Here is a 19082-nt window from a genome sequence, read left to right as displayed (position 1 = left end):
GCTTCCTAGGCTGTCCTTTGATGTTTCATATGATTTGGAAGTGAAGATTTTTCTTCCTTTATCCATCTTGCTAATAGTTAAGAATAAAATATCTCCTCTCAGCTTTCATTCCAGAAGGTATCATGGCACATTCTGTCCGATTAGCTGTATCACGAGCCAAAAGACTCCTTTTATCTTTTGAAAAGATTTGTAAAACACAACCATAGCCATCACAGTCCACATTCATAAAATCCTATTAGCTAAACGCTCAGTTCATTGCAGAGGTCTCTTTGGGCAAGAAAAATACTCCGCGAATACTGGGTTTGTCAAATGCTGTAAAGCTAGGCTAGGAATTTCAGATGCCATCATTCAATACAGGTTATGAATCTTAAATTGCAATCAGAACTGTTTTTTTTTTTATATATATATAGTTATGTTGATTTACAAACATAACTCCAAGACAAAATTTAACTTTTTTATTATTTTTCTGCAAAATTTGAATATCGGAGAACTGAGGTTTAATACACTGAAGATCCTCCTTATTTTTACAAAGCAGTAGAAGGCATCACTAGTGCTCTGTGAAGTACTATAATAAATCTATAATTATAGCTGTAAACTATATGACGTGATACACTTTAAACATTTTGTTTCCTGGAATTTCAGGTTAGCAGGGTAATAAAAATATATATGATAAGTTAATAAGTTTTTACTCAACATTGTTAATAAGCAATGCCCAGCTGAAAGAAATGATGATGCGTTTCCTTAACCCATGTAAACTGTCACTAAGATTTTTCTCTTGAAAAAGTGGAGTGTTGCCAAGATACTTGGAAGTATCAGAATTCTTAAATAAAAATTTTTAAAAATGTAGCTTTTCTCAGTAAAACAATCTTGATTTGTTCCAATTTAGCTCTCCAGTGTGACACAGAATTCAGATTCAGATCCACCACTTTCAAGGTTCAGGAGTGTACAGGGTGTGTCTTTTGAGAAGCAATGTATAAGAAATAAATGTCTGTTAAATATCACTCAGAAATATGTTGTTGGAATATTTTAAAGATAAATATTGGTTTAGACTTTATTGGAAACTAAGCATGTGGTTCTTGAATCAGTTGTAAAATTTGGCAGAAAAACAATTTATCTTCTGAAATGCAGATATTTATGTGCAATTTCTAGATTATGATTTACTGGATTATGAATACTTTCTTTTTTTTTAGAATTGGATTCTCTTTTTTTTAAGGCTGTTTTGAGATTCAGTTTTTAGAATGCACATATGTGGCTTGATCTTTATAGCTACTTATAGAATAAATTGGTTACAGTGCCAGTGGCTGAAGCCGTGAAACTTCCACTGAATTTTGTCATGGTCACTGCAAATTATATTGGTTTCCAAGTGTCTTTTTGAGGACAAGGAATGTGTATTTTGTCTTGTGGTGTAAGCAAGGAGTATATTTACACGTCTACAATTATGGCCTTCAGTTTTGATTTTGTTGTGACACAATAAAGGATATGTCTGGAACTTTATTTACTTGGCAAGAGGTCAATCTGTTTTATTTTTTTATCTGTGGAACCAAGTGTTTATCAGATTTCTGCATGAATCATGCAGCATGTTAGGGAACGGTTTGCACCAGTGTTTTATTTTAGATGTCTTTACTATAAAGTTCAGATGTGTTAAATTTTCCTATTGTATTTTAAGTCAAGGAATAGGTATGATTTTTTCAAAAAAACTTCAGATTTAATGTGTATATTTTTGCACACACAACTCTGTAAGCTTGCATGCATGTAAAATACCAATTCTGCCAATTCTGAAGTTTTCATTAACTAAGTAAATGTGAATATTCTGGTGTATCTCAGATGTTTGTATGCAGGCTTGCTAATACACATTCCCTTAGGTTATAAATACTTGCAAGAGAGTAAAATCTGGGTGGTTGTATTATTCATGTCTCAATGAGTGTGGAAAAGGTTGAGCGTTGGGTCTGCTTCCCTGTTCACCCATCACCAGAAGTGAGGCAGTTGTGAGAATCACACTGGTACTGCCAGGGGAATAAAGTCATTCCCTTCAAAGGTGAAAAGGAAAGAATTGCAAATGAGAGTTATGGATGCTTTTGTTTCATTCACAGCTACTCATTCCCTATTTAGCGCTCTAAATGCAGAGAGGACTGCTACCCAAAAAATTCCTGATGATGACCCATACAGTGCCATCATTTGAAAGAGGCCTTCTCAGCGTTAATCTCCAAGTCACTGTTTTAAGGGTTATATGTAAGCCATCTAGAAATAGGGCTGACTCATTCATTTTTATGTGGCTGTGGGTTTTGTGGTCATATACAGGGAGAAACAGAGTGTACTCGGCTGTATCCCTGCAGGCAATTTGCAGACCTCGCTTTGATAGGGACCAGCTTTGCCTGGGCTGTTTTCTTAGGTTTCTTCTAATTTAGCCTGGTGAAAAAAAGGCATGGAATAACCACCGGTTTTGTGTTGGGTAGATGTACAATTATGTCTGTTTATTCTCTTCTTGGTGGGTATTGGTGACATCACTTGAATATGTCTCTGCTTGCTATCTCATTTGTGTGTGAAGTGTTCAGAACGGCAGCAGAAACTGTACTTTAAAAAAGGAGAAGGAAATTAAATGTGCAAGATTAAACTGATACGATTTTAAGAGTTTGGTGCATGCAGACAAAAACCCAGGAAATTCAAAGCTTAGCCTGAGCCGTAGCCCATCAATCAAACTGCTGTGGATGAACGGTGCTAATAATCATAAAACACACAAAAATGTGAGATATAAGAGTGCAAGTCTTAACAAACCTGACCTGTAACTGCATTCTAAATTAATGTTTTTGTATTTAATTTCCTGAGGAAAGTGTTAAGGGTGGTGAATAGGGAAGGAAATTTTTTCATGGAAGTTTAGATAATTGATGGGAAAGCTTTCAAAGCAAAAATAGTCACCCCACAGATTTGTTAAATAACAAAAGCTTAATGGTATAATTATGCAGGGTGTTCTACAATGTCTTATTTTAGTCGTGTGCTGATGCTTGTAAATATATATATATATTAAGAAGAAGAATATGCAATTACGTTTTAAAGGAAAAGAAGCAGTCTCTTCCGTGAAATACGTGTTCACTTTGGTCACTTTTGGTAGTTGTGGGGACTAGAAACTAATACACTGCAGCGCTACTAGATAGGCATACCCAAGTTACAGCATGACTAATTGCCCGTTTAAAGGAAAATAGTTTACAAACATAATTATGTTCTGGGTAAGGAACAAAACGTATTTCAATCCTTATGAAATTCTGAAAGAAAAAATTGGTACTAAATATAATGAACTCAGTTACTTTGTATTTGAAAGTGAGATGGATTCTCAATTGAATTGCTGTTTTCTTGAAATGGATTGTATTTTTTCTGATGTGTGAATTGATTTGTGGGCTAAGCAAGCTACAGGAGATGATATTAAATTCCAAAAGTACTGAAAAAAGCTTCAAGGCAAGTATTTTTAGGAAACTTTTTACCACCACCAGTCAAACAAGTCTTAAGTGCATTTTAGGTGTAGTATTTGGGATTTCATTTATAATAATCTTTTGAAGATATTTTATATTAAGGATAATAACACTGTTCAATCCTACAGATGAAGTATATAGGTAAGGCAGAAACTGCAAAGCCAGTTAAGAATGAAAATTTTAGCCTCAAACCTTGATATAGCTGATGGGTTGTTCTGTAACAGTCTGGAGAAATTGTTTAGTTCTTGTGACCTGGTATGATGTGAAGGAGACTTGCATACCGGCATGCTACAGAAAAGTTTAGGATTCCTAAAATTCCTCTTTATTAATGGGTGTTATATAAATCTCCATGCAGTTAGCAAATTTGATTGTATCAGTTTAGATCTCTTTATGAACTGCTCCAAAGTGGATAAAAGAGACAGTAATTATAATGATGGAGGAAAAAGAGGAAACAATAAATATTCATTGTGTATGTGAAATTTGTTTTTATGATACTCTTTTATTTTTCTCTGGGCTATTCTCAGTCATTCTTTTTTCTTGATAGCATTTTTTTTTGTCTCCCTGTCTACATAGGACTGGCTTCTCACATCTGTAATCTCCTAATAGAAACTGTGTCGCTATACTTGGAGGTAGATGATAAAAGCAGCACCAAGACAGCAAATGCACTTCTTCTGTCCTTGCTTGACATTTTGCACTGCATGCTGATGTATACAGCAAACATTGTACGCCAGACTTTACAGGTATGGAGTGTGTTTCCTGGGGGTGATAACCATCTTAAACGTTTTTTAGATACCTTTTTGTTATCCTAATGATGGTTTTCCCATTATTCTAATTTTATTACATTTTTAGTTTGGTGAAAAGAGAAGATCATGCATTTTCAACTGCTTGCCTCTCTTTACGTACTTGCTTGGTTAGAATATTCATTTTAGTCTCACTCTGTGCTGGAAACACAGCTCTTAGCTGAATGCTCCATTTCTGTACTCCATAAATAGTTTAATTTGACGTTTTCTCAATGATAGTTCAAAGCCTTTTCCTTCAGCTCATTTTAAAAGAAAAAAGATTACTCCATAAAAAACAGTATCTTTTTATTATAAATCAGATGTGATTATTGAACTTGAAAAGCATATGTAACCTCTGCATGTGCACTGACAAAAGTATTCCCCTCTTATGCTGCTAGTCTTTTAAGTTTCTGTTTGAACCACTGCAAAACACAGCATTAAGAGGATGGCTTCTTCTAGTGAAGACTTCATCTTCCTTAAGAATGGAGCACAAAAAGATGTTAATCCAAGAAATTGCACATAACTTTCAACAACAAAACAAGAAAAAGAATGCCTTTTTTTTTTTTTTTTTTTTTTAAAGATATGATGCTAAACTGGCAATATTTGCTTTGTTCTTAAGTGATCCACCGAATTCCTTCAGATAATCAGCTGGAAGTAACATCTTTATTTAGACTACAAACAACAACACTTTTCATGTTAGGTTTTTGATGTTCCTGGGAATATCAACTAAAGAACAGAGAACACTCTTAGGTCCAGTATATCTGGAGGACAGAGATTCAAAATTGCATCCAGGCTGTACTGTAGTTCAGAACAGAGCTTCCATATTCTGAAAAGGTCTTCCTGAGACTTTTCTTTTTTTGTAAACAAAGTTTAAGGTATGAAGTGGGCATTGAAAATTGATTTATTTATTTTTTTTCTATACCATTTTAAATAATCAGCTACATTATCAAACAGTCAACCAGGTATTTTACTGTCAGGTTTGTTTTAATTTTTATTAAAAAAAAAAAAAAAAAAAAATAGATCTGATGGTACAATACCTTGGCTTTTTCAAGTCCTCTAATAGCAGGCTCTATAATCATTTTCTCATCTAAGAATTAGATTGCAGATGAAATTTTGTAGGCTAATTTCTGATTGTCATATTGTTAGCAGCACTCCTTGTACTCACAGAGAGATAAATTCTGTACTTAGGCTCTGTGCAAGTGGTGAGGCCAATTATACCGGACAACATGAGGAGGGTGGATCTTGCACGTGGTTTGATAATATTAGTGAAACTGATTATTTTTGTTTATATACATTAAATCTAATTTACATCTATACATTCAAAGCTAATTTATATTCTGGCTTTACATAAATACATCAGTTGATGGATGCACTAGAACTCCAGCTACAGATTTGTTTAACTTCAGTCAAAACAATTTTGTTCACTCTGGAAGACTAATGGACAAGAGGCATCTGTGGTTTTGAAGTATAGCTTTGCCCTGTACCCCCACAGAACTAAATTTAAGGTGGTGTTTCCATGCCTTGACATACCCGTCTTGACAATACTCATCACAGGGCTCCTGTGGGTTCTACAGCTACCTTGGTGCACATGCCCTATTGAATGATGGCCATTAGTCACTGACTGCTATGTACCATGCATTTACAGCATATTCCTCTATCCGTGTGTCATTCAATGCATCACGGTAGTGATAACAAACATTCTCTGACTGTTTTCATAGAGATCTTTGGCATAAGATAACTTCTATAGCAGCACTTGATACAGGGAATCAAGTTTTCTCATTATATCCATTATTGGGGCTTAAGTTGACTTTTACAGATGTTACCACCCTTCACTTGAATCCTTGCTTTTATTTTAACTTTTTATATGTAAAGTGATGACTTTATCCAGCTGGGTAAGCGAAACACGACAGCACACTTCCTTCCAATTTCAGTACTTTATACTGGATGGTGCTGATAATTTTATCTAGCTTCATCCAAGAGCTTGCTCTCTGTGGTCCATGTATTTGTATTTTAATGGAAATGGTACAAAGGTTTGGATTAATTTGCATATCTGCTTTGGAGCAGTGTCATCATACTGTCTCTCAGGTGTACCACAGCAGCTTGAAGGTATTTTCCAATCTCAATTTGAGAAGTGGACTCAGTATTTAGTGACTTAATGTAGTTTTAAGTATGGTGCAGTGTATATCCTTTATATATATAAAGTATAATTCCTTTAGCGAGTATCATTCATTCTCTTTTCAAAGGCAAGTAAGTATATAAAAGTTGAAGTAGTCAAATGGAGGGTGTCTTACCATTGGTCAGACAGATCCAAACACTGGTCAGAAAAAGCTGTTGTAGGTTTAGCTGAAGTGAAGGTGGCTTACTTCCCATTCTTGGTTAATATAAACACTCATTTTTGTGTGTGTTCTATGCACTATGTCTTTTTGCCCTTCTTGGACTTCAGCATTGTGGTGAGTCTCAGTGAGGAACATACCAATGTGTCTTATTACTGAGAAACGGCTCTTCAGAGCTCTTTTGTTTCAGAACTCTTCCTGCAAGAAAGGCATTATCCATTCCACTCATCAAAACCAACAGTGGAACTTCAGCAGCGATGTCTCCTGTCTCTTGGGACCTGCTCTTGTGCTCGCTTAACCAAACAGAAATCCTTGGTTATTATGCCTGGGTGATGGTTTAGGGATTAAGCTTTAAGTAAAACACAATACAGAATGAATTTTAAATGTGTCCTCCAGGTAAAATGTTTAAGTTTTCTTCTAGCAGCTACACTGTGTAGGGTCAGGGTCCAAAGGTGCTGCAAGATGATGAAGTTAAGTGAAAAATCTTGCAGGCAGACCTTTCTAGCATCTTGGGGCACAGATGGGTCATAATAGCACTGCCTGGGATGGCAGTGTGTTTTGATGAGGGGTGATGACAATGGTCAGAATTACAAGTAGTTACAGATATTATCACAAACTTTGTTCACTTACAGATTTTATTATTCCTATTAAAAATAATTTAAACTATTATAAAAAAATATGAATATTTCAGGATACAAAATGAATCAGAAGGGCAAAAGTGGACGTTGCTGTGATTCTAACTTTGCAGTTATCTTGATTTTTCTTGATTTGAGTTGCTTTAAAAATTGTTCCTAATAAAGAGGGGGGAGGGAGAAAAGGGTGAACTTTAATGCTAAAATAGTTATGTTGAAAGAGAATACGAATACATAAAATATTCATGGCTTTAGAACTATGTTTTGCATATGCAATTCATAGCATTTTGTTGAAGAAATGTCATGTAGGTCAGTGCATTCAGCCTGTGCAGAACGAGCCTGGCAGTGTGAGTCGCTTTTGCTTTGTGCTTATTGTTACAGACACAGGGAGTGCAACTGCTCCTTGGGAGCTCAGGAATACTTAACTAGAAAAGAGTGTATAGGCCTCCTTCCAACTTCTCGTCAAACTTTGACCACCTAATGGACCTAATTTGTTTCTCATAACTGAACAGTCACTAAGGCTGCTTTTTATTTTTTTATCATCTTATTAAGGCACAGAAAACTGGCTCAGGAGGGGACACGCAGGCTGCTGAAGACCTTCTGCTTATCAATAAACCCCTGACGGACCTAATTAGCCTGCTTATTCAACTGGTGAGAATTTGCTTGTTTGTAAGCTTACTGGAATGTCACTGAAGTTGGAATTACTCGACAGAATTCGATATCTTAGAGCTCTGTTTGCTAGGTTTTCATTGGTTTTAAGCTTCTCCCGAATACAAGGCAAGGATTCTTACAATTTTTAAGGAATTATAGGTCACAGTGACTTACAGGTTACAAAAGACATCTGAATAACTCTGTCTGAATGTAGAACTTGGGCAGGGGACAGGATCCCGCTTTTAAGTTGGGATACACATATATAGCCATATTTTAGTCCTTGAAAATGGTCTAAAGATCACACTATACAGGGAAAGGATTAGATTCAAAATTTGAAAACAAGTACTACTACCATTAGAAAAGACAGAAAACTTAAAATTAGTTTGCTTTGAGTGATTACCTTTAATGTTATTTCCTTGGGTTTGAGCTTCATGTCTTTTTCTTCAGAGTTTAGTTTGATTTTAACATGATCCTAAGGGATTTGGGAGTGGGAATGGTCCCTGGTAGCCTGTAACCATCTTTCAAGTCTATCTGTTTAAAGTCAGTCTTCTCTGGGCTTTACTAGACATCACAGTGCTGCACTGAAATCTCTCCAGAGAGCTATAGTGTGTCCCTGACACATCCCACATCTCAGCTGCCATCATACGGTGCCAGAGATTTGTATTGGCTGTGTGTGTAATAACTTAGAGCAGAGGAATGCTTCTTGAGTTGGACAGGGCTTTTAGAGGTTTGCCTTTCATTCAACACAATGTGAGTAAAATGGTACATGAGAATTTCCCTGAGCATATCACACAATCATTTCTGGGTTGTTTTCCTTAAAGGTATTTCAGATTCACTATGTTCTCTTCCAGCCCCAAACTTCTTGAATTTGTTCCTTATCACTTAAATATAGCTTCTATTGTGACATGAATACCTGTGACCTTTTTTACTACCTTTAGCACACTCTAGCTTCTGTATGTGGAAAAGTGTGATTTTTTTTTTCTTAATAAATAATTTTTGGCAATATACTTGTTGCTAAGTCCACCTTTGGATTTGTTTCAACCAGCCATTGACAAAGATTTTTTGGAAATGTTCACTGAATGACCTGAAACAAAGTGACTGAATTTCAACCATTTAATATTTCATTTATAAATTCTTTTATATTTTTTTTAATTTCTACATATGATAAATGATAAGATATGTAGAGATGCAAATGTTCCTTTAAAGTGAAACTAGACATAAATTTAAATGTCATTAACTCCCTAAAGAACAGAAAATTAGAGGCCAAGCTTTACTCAACTTGTACCACCTGGAAGTCTTTTTTAATAAGTTTCTAATTAAAGGATAGGATAATTGTATAGTTAGCATGTGCTGATTAGATTCTGACTTGTCCTTGTATTTCAGAAGCATGACTGCAAATTACTACTAGGTTTTGCTTTGTTCTATATTTCTACAGATTCCAGTACATTGAAAATGCTTGTTTAAAATCTGTTTCTTTTAACATTCAGATAAAGAGGAAAGGTCATTGGTGGATCTTCATTTTTCTTGGTTTAAGTTCTGTTAAAGATTTTTTTAAAGTGAGGGATTTTCTCTTGTGTACATGTTGTTCTTCACGTACATGTGCTTTTTTGCATGTTTATGAAAGTTATTTCATCCAGTTTTGTTAAGTTTTGTATCCTCCCATTGCTGTGTTAAACTTTTCCTGGTAAGTCTGAAAAAGTTTGAACAATGGAACAAGAATTTTGAAAGTTAGGATCCAGCTGTTCAAAATATTTTATGCTCTAATTTCTTTAAATAGGAATAAATTCTTTGTGCACTACTTTTACTCTCTGCTTCTCCAGGTACCTTTATATACAAGTGCAAGAGCTACAGTGAAAGCTGTGGCATGGCTTTAGAGCTACTCTCAGTACCTGCCACTACAGGTGTTCTTTCTGTTGCAGAGTATGAAAAGACAATGAAGAATATGTTTCCACTGTAAGAAGGAAGGAAATAGCTGATTTAGATTCATAGCTAATTTGTTATGCTGAGTTTTTGAAATTTTGTGTATTTTAGGACAGGGATTGGGTTTTGCTTTTGGCTTTGCAGGGAAGCATCTGCTACAGTTGGATTGTACTGACACTATATGGAGAATAGCCATGCTTGGGGAATATCACAAGATGGTTGAGTGGTATGCCAATACATCACTGACCCACACTCATCCCACAGTCTGATAATTGCTTTTTTCTACAAGAAAAATACCCCTTCTGGTAAATATCCCCTTGACCTTAGGAACAGAGTTGCCCCTTAATACACTGGTACTCGTGGCTTAAGGCAGTACCTTAACTATTGCCATCTCCTGCCTAGCTGCTATCAGATCAGCTTCTTGTGTCTTGTACCAGCACAGTCAACTGAAGCCAGCACTGAGATGACGTCTCATGGATCTCTCCAGATGTATATCCCTACCCAACAGGCCTACCTAAGCCAAAGTTCTGTTGCACTACCAGTAACAGTCCTCTGTACTGAGCTGTGAAGCTACACAATCTACTATTATTGTTTTGAGGCATTCTGTTCTTTGTGAGCTTCACTTTCTGGAGTTAACATATGTCTTGAATTTTGAACTAACCACCACGTTAAGATGTTAAATTCAAATTATCTTCCTGATTTGGTATTTCTACACATCTTACCATAATTATGGTTTCTTATGTCACCTTGAATAGTTGGTTTCCCTCATTGATATGTATATCCCTCAAGAAGATGATTGTTCCATGCCCCATTGATTTGTCTTTATTTATGTATTTATTTATTTATTTTCTTGAAGACCTACATGTTTATCTCTGTTAATAATCCTTCAAAAATCAATGTGAGCTAAACTTGAAAATGTCAAAAACTTAGAATCAATTTTTCCCTTCTGTAATTATGATTTAGTCTGTCACTTAGGGCACAGCAAAGCAAGTGTAGAAAACCTAGGTTGCATGTAAATGAAACTTCAGAGATTTTAAGAATGTGAAAGAAGAAATAATTACAAATTCTGTCAGGTAGAAAACATTGCAAATATGGATAATTCAATATTTAATCCCATGATCAGTCTGCCGTTAGTTGATCAATAAGAGGAAAATAATTTGAGCATTTAGTCTGCTGCTTGGCAGCTTCATGTTTAAAAGTTAATTACACTTAGCTTTTTGTCTAATGTTTCTTCACTTGAACATACATCTAATTTGATTATTATACTGAAACTTGCAGCTATATGAAATACCTTCTATTTTTATGTAGTGGTTATACTGAAAAAAAAATTGTAATGTTTACTGGCATTTGAAATGACTTCAGTGTGGATTTTCAGAAGCTTTTTCAATCTCCAAAATTTAAAAACAAACAAACAAACAAACAAAAAACAACAACAACAAAAAACACTTCTAATGGTTTGTTAGCCAGCCTAATCAGCACTACAAATGAATAACCTAATATTCTCCTTCATTACATGGGCTTCCATAACTCTTAGCATAGTATTGCATTTGTGCTGGCAGCTAAATCAGAGGGCTCAGCTTACAAGTGATAACTTCCTGTAAGCTGAATGAGCTTTTTGGACAGCTGGAATGACTGTATTACCTTGTCAATACCTATAAAAAGGAGTTTCATGTCTCTTTAGATCCTAGATGGAGGCCCTTTAGTCTTCTCTGCACCCTATCAGACTGCTGAGAGATTTTGGTTTTGTTTGTTTTCTGGTGACAGGCTTCTTCATTATAGTGTAACTAGTAAAATTTGTAATTTGTTATCATGTTATCATCTTCAGGATATCTAGATTTTACTGTTGAATGACCAGTCAATCATGTGCAAACACGAAGAGGACAAATACCGAGCCTCAGTGCACATGGATGAATGAGATGATCTTTTCTAGGTCCTTTCTGTCCACTGTCTGTAAGGCTGAGCCTTGACTTCAGTTTCAGAGCACGTGAAGGTATTTGCTGATGAATAATGAAAATTACTGCAGAAGAATGACAATCCTGCAGACTGTGCAGAATTTTATTTTGCATTTCTTAGGAATACAGGCAGTTCTGTGGTCAGGGTGGGAATACATAGGTTTATGTCCTGTGCTGTATAATGTATTGCTGTGATTGTATCTGAAACGTTATCTCTAGGGTATATTTGAAGGATCCTCTTCCACAAAGCTACCTTAAACAAACAAACAACAAAAAAGAGGAAATAAGAATATATTGTCATAAGCACAGAACTTCAAAATAGGGATTTAATTTCTCAGCAGTGAGAATAGACTAAGATGAACTGAAAATATATTGTTTTTTAAAATATTTTCCCTTAGGTATCAGGACAAAAATTTTGCCTTGAGCCAAAATATAATGTTTTCATTTTTCATTTAAACTGTGCATATTTCCTAATAAGAATAGAATAGTAAAGGTAGCAGGTTTAATAGTGATGTTTTGCTTTTACATTTTGTTTAATGTTTGTAAAATCATCTTCCCTATAGTTCCCAATGGTGCTTCCTGTACAGCGTATTCTGTAATCACATTACTGATGTAATGAACATCTATCTCTTATCGTAATAAACTCTCTTTGTGTTGAACCTCATTAATGCGCTGAAATAGTGTCCCCTCCGGGTAATCCAGACAGTTTCATTGTAGCTCTAAAATTAGATGCTGTAACAACTCCAATGGTGTGAAAACTGCCACTTCAGCTGAAATGATCACACATTTCTTGCAATGGTTTGCAATTCATGAACATGCTGCAAGTGGGCTCATAACGCAGGTATTTTTCACAACAGACTACAAAAATATAGATGTGTAATAACAAGAAACCTGCTTTTCACCCCATTAGCCTTAAAATACACAGAGCAGGTTCCATTTAGAAATGAAGTAGAATTGTACGCTACGAGTCTGTTAACAGAACGTTATAACTTGGCCATAAAAGTTAAGTAAAAGGAGTGCAATTTCATTGCAAAAAAATCTTGTCTTGAAGCATTATTTAAAAATTTTGAACTGAAAAATAATTCTACAGTTCTGAATTGTAGAATGGCAAAAAAATATGAATTTAGCTGTTTCTTAATTTATTTTAGGATGCTGGGTTATATGTTAGCCCAGAATATCAACAACTGCATGGAGAAAGGCTACAGATATTTCTACCTTGCTGAAAGGCTGAATTCATAATCTCCTCTAAGACTGATAAAGCGAAAAGAAATGAAAGGCAATTACAGTTCTTTCCACTACTAATGAAATATTACGGGACAGATCTTTTCTTAAAGAGTTAGAACTCTAGTTTTTCTTGGGTGTCTCATCAACTGAAAGAACAAAAGCTTAAGTAGATACTGTTGTGAAAAACTGTAAGTGCATTAGACTTGAAATATACTTTTTCATATAAAATTGAATTGTTACGAGTAGAAATATGAGAATATTATTCCAACTGATTAACAGATGGACCATCCATCTATATTTTTTGCCTAGCAATATGATTCTGGCCTTTCTGTTCCTATTACATGAGCTACTATTTACTTGAAAGCTGAATTTTCATTCCGTGGTTTGCTATCTTTATTTATTATATTTTCAGTCACTGCTTTTGTTCATGCCAACAATTTTCTTCAGATCTCCTGCTTTTTATTACCGTTAATGGAAGTACTAACACAGACTGGCAGCCAGTTTTAAATTTCAGGGTACCAGCTTATGACACAACATCTAAATTACTATTTGTCAGTAGTGAAACAGCAACATGGTGAGAGCTCTGAGTATGTATGCATAAGCATTTTTCTCTATCGAGGGACATTGCTGAGAATTCCTCTTCCACTTTAATTATTGATGGGTTAGACTGTAGGCTAATGATTCTCAGACCCTCCAGAGAAAATCCTGTCTTTCCCATTCCCAACTTGTTTTCTTTTTATTCTGAAATCTGTGCTATCATTTAACTCCACAATTTTCCAGGGTGACAGCAACTTGCTCCCCAAACTGAAGGTAACACTGAAACTCAAAGGGACTCTGGTGTAGCAGAAGAGCCTGCAGTACAACATGGGATGAAGGACTTCTTTGTTGTGATAGAATAGCACAGTGCCACTGCTTGCGAGTACTGTGAACCCTGGCATGATGCTGGTGGCTGGGTTTGGAGGATGGCTGCCAACAGCTTGATAACATGTCAAGAGCGAGTGTATCTGACAGCACGACATACTGGGTGAAGGTTTTCACCATTTTCCTTTCTTTTGTTTGGGGAAAAAGGACAGCAGCTACAATAGTAAAAGGTTGGGCATACCAGGGAAAGGTAAGTCAAGCCATCAGCCAAAGCTCCTCCTGACCTTGGCACTGTCTCACTAATTGGGGACTCCTGCTGTAGACAGCCTTGTGGTGAGACAGCCTGCTGTTTAGATTCCTCAGGAATAACACTGAACAGACTGGTGTGCCCTCCTCGTCTCAGGAAGAGCTACAAAGGACGTGGTACTTTTTGTTTCTTCATGCAAGATTACTGTAGGGGCTGTCCTCTGCAGAGACTAATACCTTTCCTTTCCTCAGTTTGATGTTTTAGTGAGCATCTCAGAAAAAGACCTTGAGAATTGTCTCACTTCCAAGTATGGCTACTGAGATTTTTGATTATGTGTGGGACTTTGTGCTTATGGAAATCAGGAAACTGGCCTCTGCTGCAGCACTAGGGCAAAGAGATACCTGTTCAAATGTTCACTGATTTTTATTTAGTTAGTTAGCCAACAAGCCACAACTGAAAACTGAATGTAGCTCATGTACTATGATTTCAGGGAGTGGTTTCTTTACCTGTCTTCACTCATCTGGTAACAACTGTAAGTTAGACAGTGCTGCTTTTAAAACGGATAATAGATGTATGTTAAAGTAGTGTAATCTTTTCTTCCTTTATATAATAGTGTTTTTTTTATTGTTTTTTCAGTGAAGGAAGTAAAAGTCAACTCAAAGCTCCCAGTGAGATCAGTAGATTTTTTTTTATTTATTTAATAAGGAAGGAAGATATAAATAGAGCTATAAAGCTTGTTACTCTTTGTTGTTTTTCTTCCTTTTTAGCCTTGCTATTTATGTTGATGATGTTATTATATAACTCTGGATATTGAAAAAACAAAAACAAAAATGTGGGATATAGACTGGAATTAAGAGAAAAAATATAGCAAAGCTGTGCAAGAAATAGGTGCTGTGGTCCTGTCACTTGCATAGCATTAGGTCAAGTAGAATGTGATATGTCTTGGGGCTATGTATTCAGCACTTACATCTCAGTTCAGTCTGTTTTAAACAGCCAGCTCTGTGAAGCTAATGGAAAGCAGGTTCAGATTTGCATGCAGATCCCTGGGGGCCTGCTGCTTGGATATTTAAGAAGTATGTGTCTGATGGTATGTTTCCAGATTACTTTAAAGTAACTGTATGGGTTTAAAATGAAAAAACTTTGGAAGTTCATACTTCAGAAAAAATAAGCAGTTATTATTGCAATAGGTAGGGATATACGTGTGTATATATATATACACAAGCATGCATGGTTGGACAGATTATTTGTTTGCTTTTAATTGTCAGTAAGGATAGTCTGTTAACCATACTGTTTTGTTGTTGTTATTTAGAAGAAAAAAAAAAAAAAAAGAAAACTATTGTGAGGTATAAATTGTCTGTGATGGAGAATCTGTCTCAGTTCTGAGGAAGTTGTTTCAGTGGTTAATTGCCCTTAATAATGAAAAAGGAAAGAAAGAAAATCAAATTAAATCTTCCCTCTAATATAAATTGCTTTAGATAAAGTTTTGAGCCAACATCTCTTACCAGTCCTTTTTCAGGTATAGAAATTAAGCTAATCTCAACTTCCTTTTTCTCACATGGAACAAAAGAATATGATCAAGTGCCCTTTAGCCCCCTCTTTGATAAACTATATAGATTGAATTCCTTCTGTCTTTCACTGTTACGTTTTCCAATCTATCATCCTCTTGACTGTTCCCAAGAAATCTCTGATTTTTTCACTGAGTTTCAAGAGCAGTATGCACCAAAAGTAAGCATTGCATTCCTGTTGTTATCCCAACGGTGCCAAATACAAGCACAATATAATCTCTCTGTTTGTGATTTCCAGAATGTACTTTAAAGAAAAATATAAATTATTCTGATAGTTTTCTCATACTGCCACAAGGTCATTTAAAAATAAGTATTAGCCATATCACCAAATCTTTCCCATTATTTTTCTCTCCCATGAAAGAGTTCCTTTATCCCATTGCTAGGGCCTGCTCAAGTGTCCACTCTTTAAAACAGTACACATAAGCTGGAATTTAGAAAAGAGCTCCAAAAAATATTTTAAATCTGAAAAATGTACTTTCTAATGTGGCTCAGTTAAAATCCATTACATGCCCTGTACTCTACCTCAACTAGGAGCTGTGGTCTTGACTTAGAAATAATTAAATGAAGTTTTATGGTGTGCATTATGCAGAAGATTAGACATCATGGCTATAATGATACTTTCAGATCGTACTCTTTCTATTTTAAAGCTAAATATATGGTCTGAAAATAACAAAATTGGGAGCAATGTTCTCAGCGCTTTTATGATGTTTCTATAGATATGCTATTTGATATGATCATAACTGAGACGTAGTTATACTGCCGCTTAAGAATAGATATAATCCAGTTATATTTTCATCACTTTATTAAGCCTAGTTTAATGGAATTTTGAGTCAATCAACTAGAAACAATTCTTTCCTGCCACAATGTTAACGTTAACATTCTTCTGAATTCCCAGTGATAACACAGTTTTTCTGAAACTGGAATTTGATTTTTGTTTGTTCATTTTTAGCTTCCCAGTGAAGATATTGAAATATTTGAGAATGCCTCGCAGTGCTTGTCATTGCTGGTTCAGCTGTATGGAGGGAACAGTCAGGAGAGCATGTCTCCAGAAAACATGGACAGCTTCGCTGAAGTGCTGAAATCCAAGAAAGATACACGACAACTGAAGCTTTTGTTGAGGATTATAAAGAGACTGGTGAGTCAGCTTCTAAACATTTGAAAATTCCTTGTTGGTTTTTTTTTTGTATCATTGGATATTTTTTTAGCTATAATTCTCCTTTTAAAGTGAAAAAAAAAAAAAGTGTATAAAGGAATTTTAAAAACAAAATATGTGAAGTTAAATTTCCTGTCTTTAACTTTCAATTAATTTCTCTGGAGAAGATAGGCTTCTGTTTCTCAAACCTCTTACAAAGCAGTTGTTGGATTTTTTCTATTTCATTTACCTGTTCAGCTATTGAAATAACTCATGGTATTTATATATATAGTTTTAGTACTTCAGCTTCATGAGGTATTGGGGCAGTTTTATGAATGCCTTCTCAAAGAAAGAACCTTGTAGCATTAAATAGCTCTTCAGAAGCATAGTACTTATCATAGTATAATGGTAAATAAAGTACCATTTTGTACTTGAAATAGGTTTATACATTGGCTGTTGACTCCTCATTCTCACCAAATGACAGGGACAACTTGTGTTAAAGTGGTTTTAGAATAGCAAGTCAATCAGTAGGAATCATACACGGGCTGGTCTGCTGATGTTATTGATGTGTAGGAGTTTTAGTTCTGTCACTCTATGTCATGGTGGAATGACAGCAGCATTGTTTCTCTCAAGTAGCTTAGACAGAAAACCTTCAGTATCTGTGAAATTATTTTAAATAATACTATGCTTTTTATCTCAAAGTCTCTTGATAGAAGCTTTGCCTCCACTGTCACCTTGGGGTGCTTGATTATTTCACCCTTTATTATCCAAGAGCAAGAGTTTTCAATTAAAGGAGGGTAAATTCCCCAGTATAAGCAGGAGAAGACACTTGAATTTTGTAATTGCAGTGCTGCCTACTAGAATAAGGCCATAATTAATGGCAGCAGAAGTCATCTTTCTTATAGAGTTAAGAGGAAGTCACCTTTTTATAGGGCTTATGGAGTTGTTCCTGTCTTTTTTCTCCTGCCTATTTTATTTAAATCACAAGGAAGTAAACGCTATACCCTTCTTCCTCATTTTGCTCAGCCTTACTTTTCCCTAGAACAAACATGAATATAAGAAATTGAAATTGAGATAACATTTAAAATTCACAATTTTGCTCATTCTTGACATCATGTCGGGATTTACTCATCTCCTTTGTTTTCTGCTGCTCTTCTTAAAAAGAGAAGTCTAAAAAAAATTTTTAAGATTTTTTTAAGATTTAAGATTAATTTTTATTTTTTTGTGTAATTGATGCGCTGGCTAGGACTTCTGTTTGTTTGTTTGTGTGCTTTTCCACAGAACAAATAAGAGGAAAGAGGCAACACTGTGTGAGGAAAGGAAAGAGAAATGAGGCTGCAATATACATGTCTAGATTATTTCACTTTAACATAGTTACAGAATGGTTTCCTCTCCTTCTATTTTGAAGACTATGATTCAACAGTTGACCTGGCACACGGGATATGTAGCACAGAAATTTCTAATAAATATCTCAAGAGACCAAAGCTATGCCATCACCTTTTGAATCTTGGAAGTTCCTATACTTTTTAGATATCTCCTTTGTATACCAGTGTTACTGGTACTTGTCTTTTATATCAGGTACAGATTTTCTGTAATTATTTTAATAAGATCATAGGATTTCTTTTGAAAGCAAGGTTCATAGATAATTTGACAAATTATTTAATAAATCTTGAATTATTTCTCCAAACCTTAAAGTTCTGTTCAAAGGAGATGATTATCTTGTCAAAATTGTCATGATCATGAAAGACGTTGAAATATAATGATATCTGTTTAACAAGGATGCAGCCCACACCATCTGTTCATGCTAAATTTTAAAACCTTGAACAGTGTTTTTCTTTTTTCTTTTCTTTTTTTTTTTTTTGTAAATTGCTCATATCTAAGCAATATTTTATTAGGGGGATGACTAAGTGCATGAATTTCATTCTTGCCAATCAGTGCTTGTATAGGACATCTTTCTGATATGTGATCCCAGTAATATCGTTATTAGAGACCACAGGTATTGCTTCCATAAAACAGGAATGAGTAAAAAGAATTCAATGTGCTTATGGTATAGGTGCCTTTATTGCATGTATTTCTGGAAATAAGGAAATGGTATAGCAGTAGGACTAGCTAGTCTTTGTCCAAGAGTTTCATATACGTCCAGTGGGCCAATGGAGACCTATATCCTGATATCAGAATCTTCAATTTACAATCATGTCAGAGAAATTGTTAACATACAAGAGGGCCTTATCTTGATGAAGTGTTAACTTTATATGGCATTTTAATTTAATATTATTTATTTATGAAGTTTTACCTTCAGTAGATGGATTTTTTTTTTTTTTTGGA

The 19082-nt window shown here is 35.1% G+C and overlaps 1 protein-coding gene across 3 annotated transcripts in view; it reads left to right on the top strand.

Annotated features, from left to right (window-relative positions):
* ULK4 (unc-51 like kinase 4) overlaps positions 1–19082 on the top strand; it is a 240376-nt gene that overhangs the window by 166983 nt on the left and 54311 nt on the right. For all 3 annotated transcript variants that reach the window (XM_035316467.1, XM_035316466.1, XM_035316465.1), the window contains exons 33-35: positions 4035–4201; positions 7758–7856; positions 16575–16760. In XM_035316467.1, the coding sequence (XP_035172358.1) occupies positions 4035–4201; positions 7758–7856; positions 16575–16760 (452 nt within the window). The remainder of the gene's footprint in view (positions 1–4034; positions 4202–7757; positions 7857–16574; positions 16761–19082) is intronic.

This window comes from Oxyura jamaicensis, chromosome 2, assembly GCF_011077185.1.
Source record: "Oxyura jamaicensis isolate SHBP4307 breed ruddy duck chromosome 2, BPBGC_Ojam_1.0, whole genome shotgun sequence".
NCBI classification, from domain to species: domain Eukaryota; kingdom Metazoa; phylum Chordata; class Aves; order Anseriformes; family Anatidae; genus Oxyura; species Oxyura jamaicensis.
Note: the sequence above shows the minus strand (reverse complement) of the source record. Positions and strands in the feature narration are given on the sequence as shown.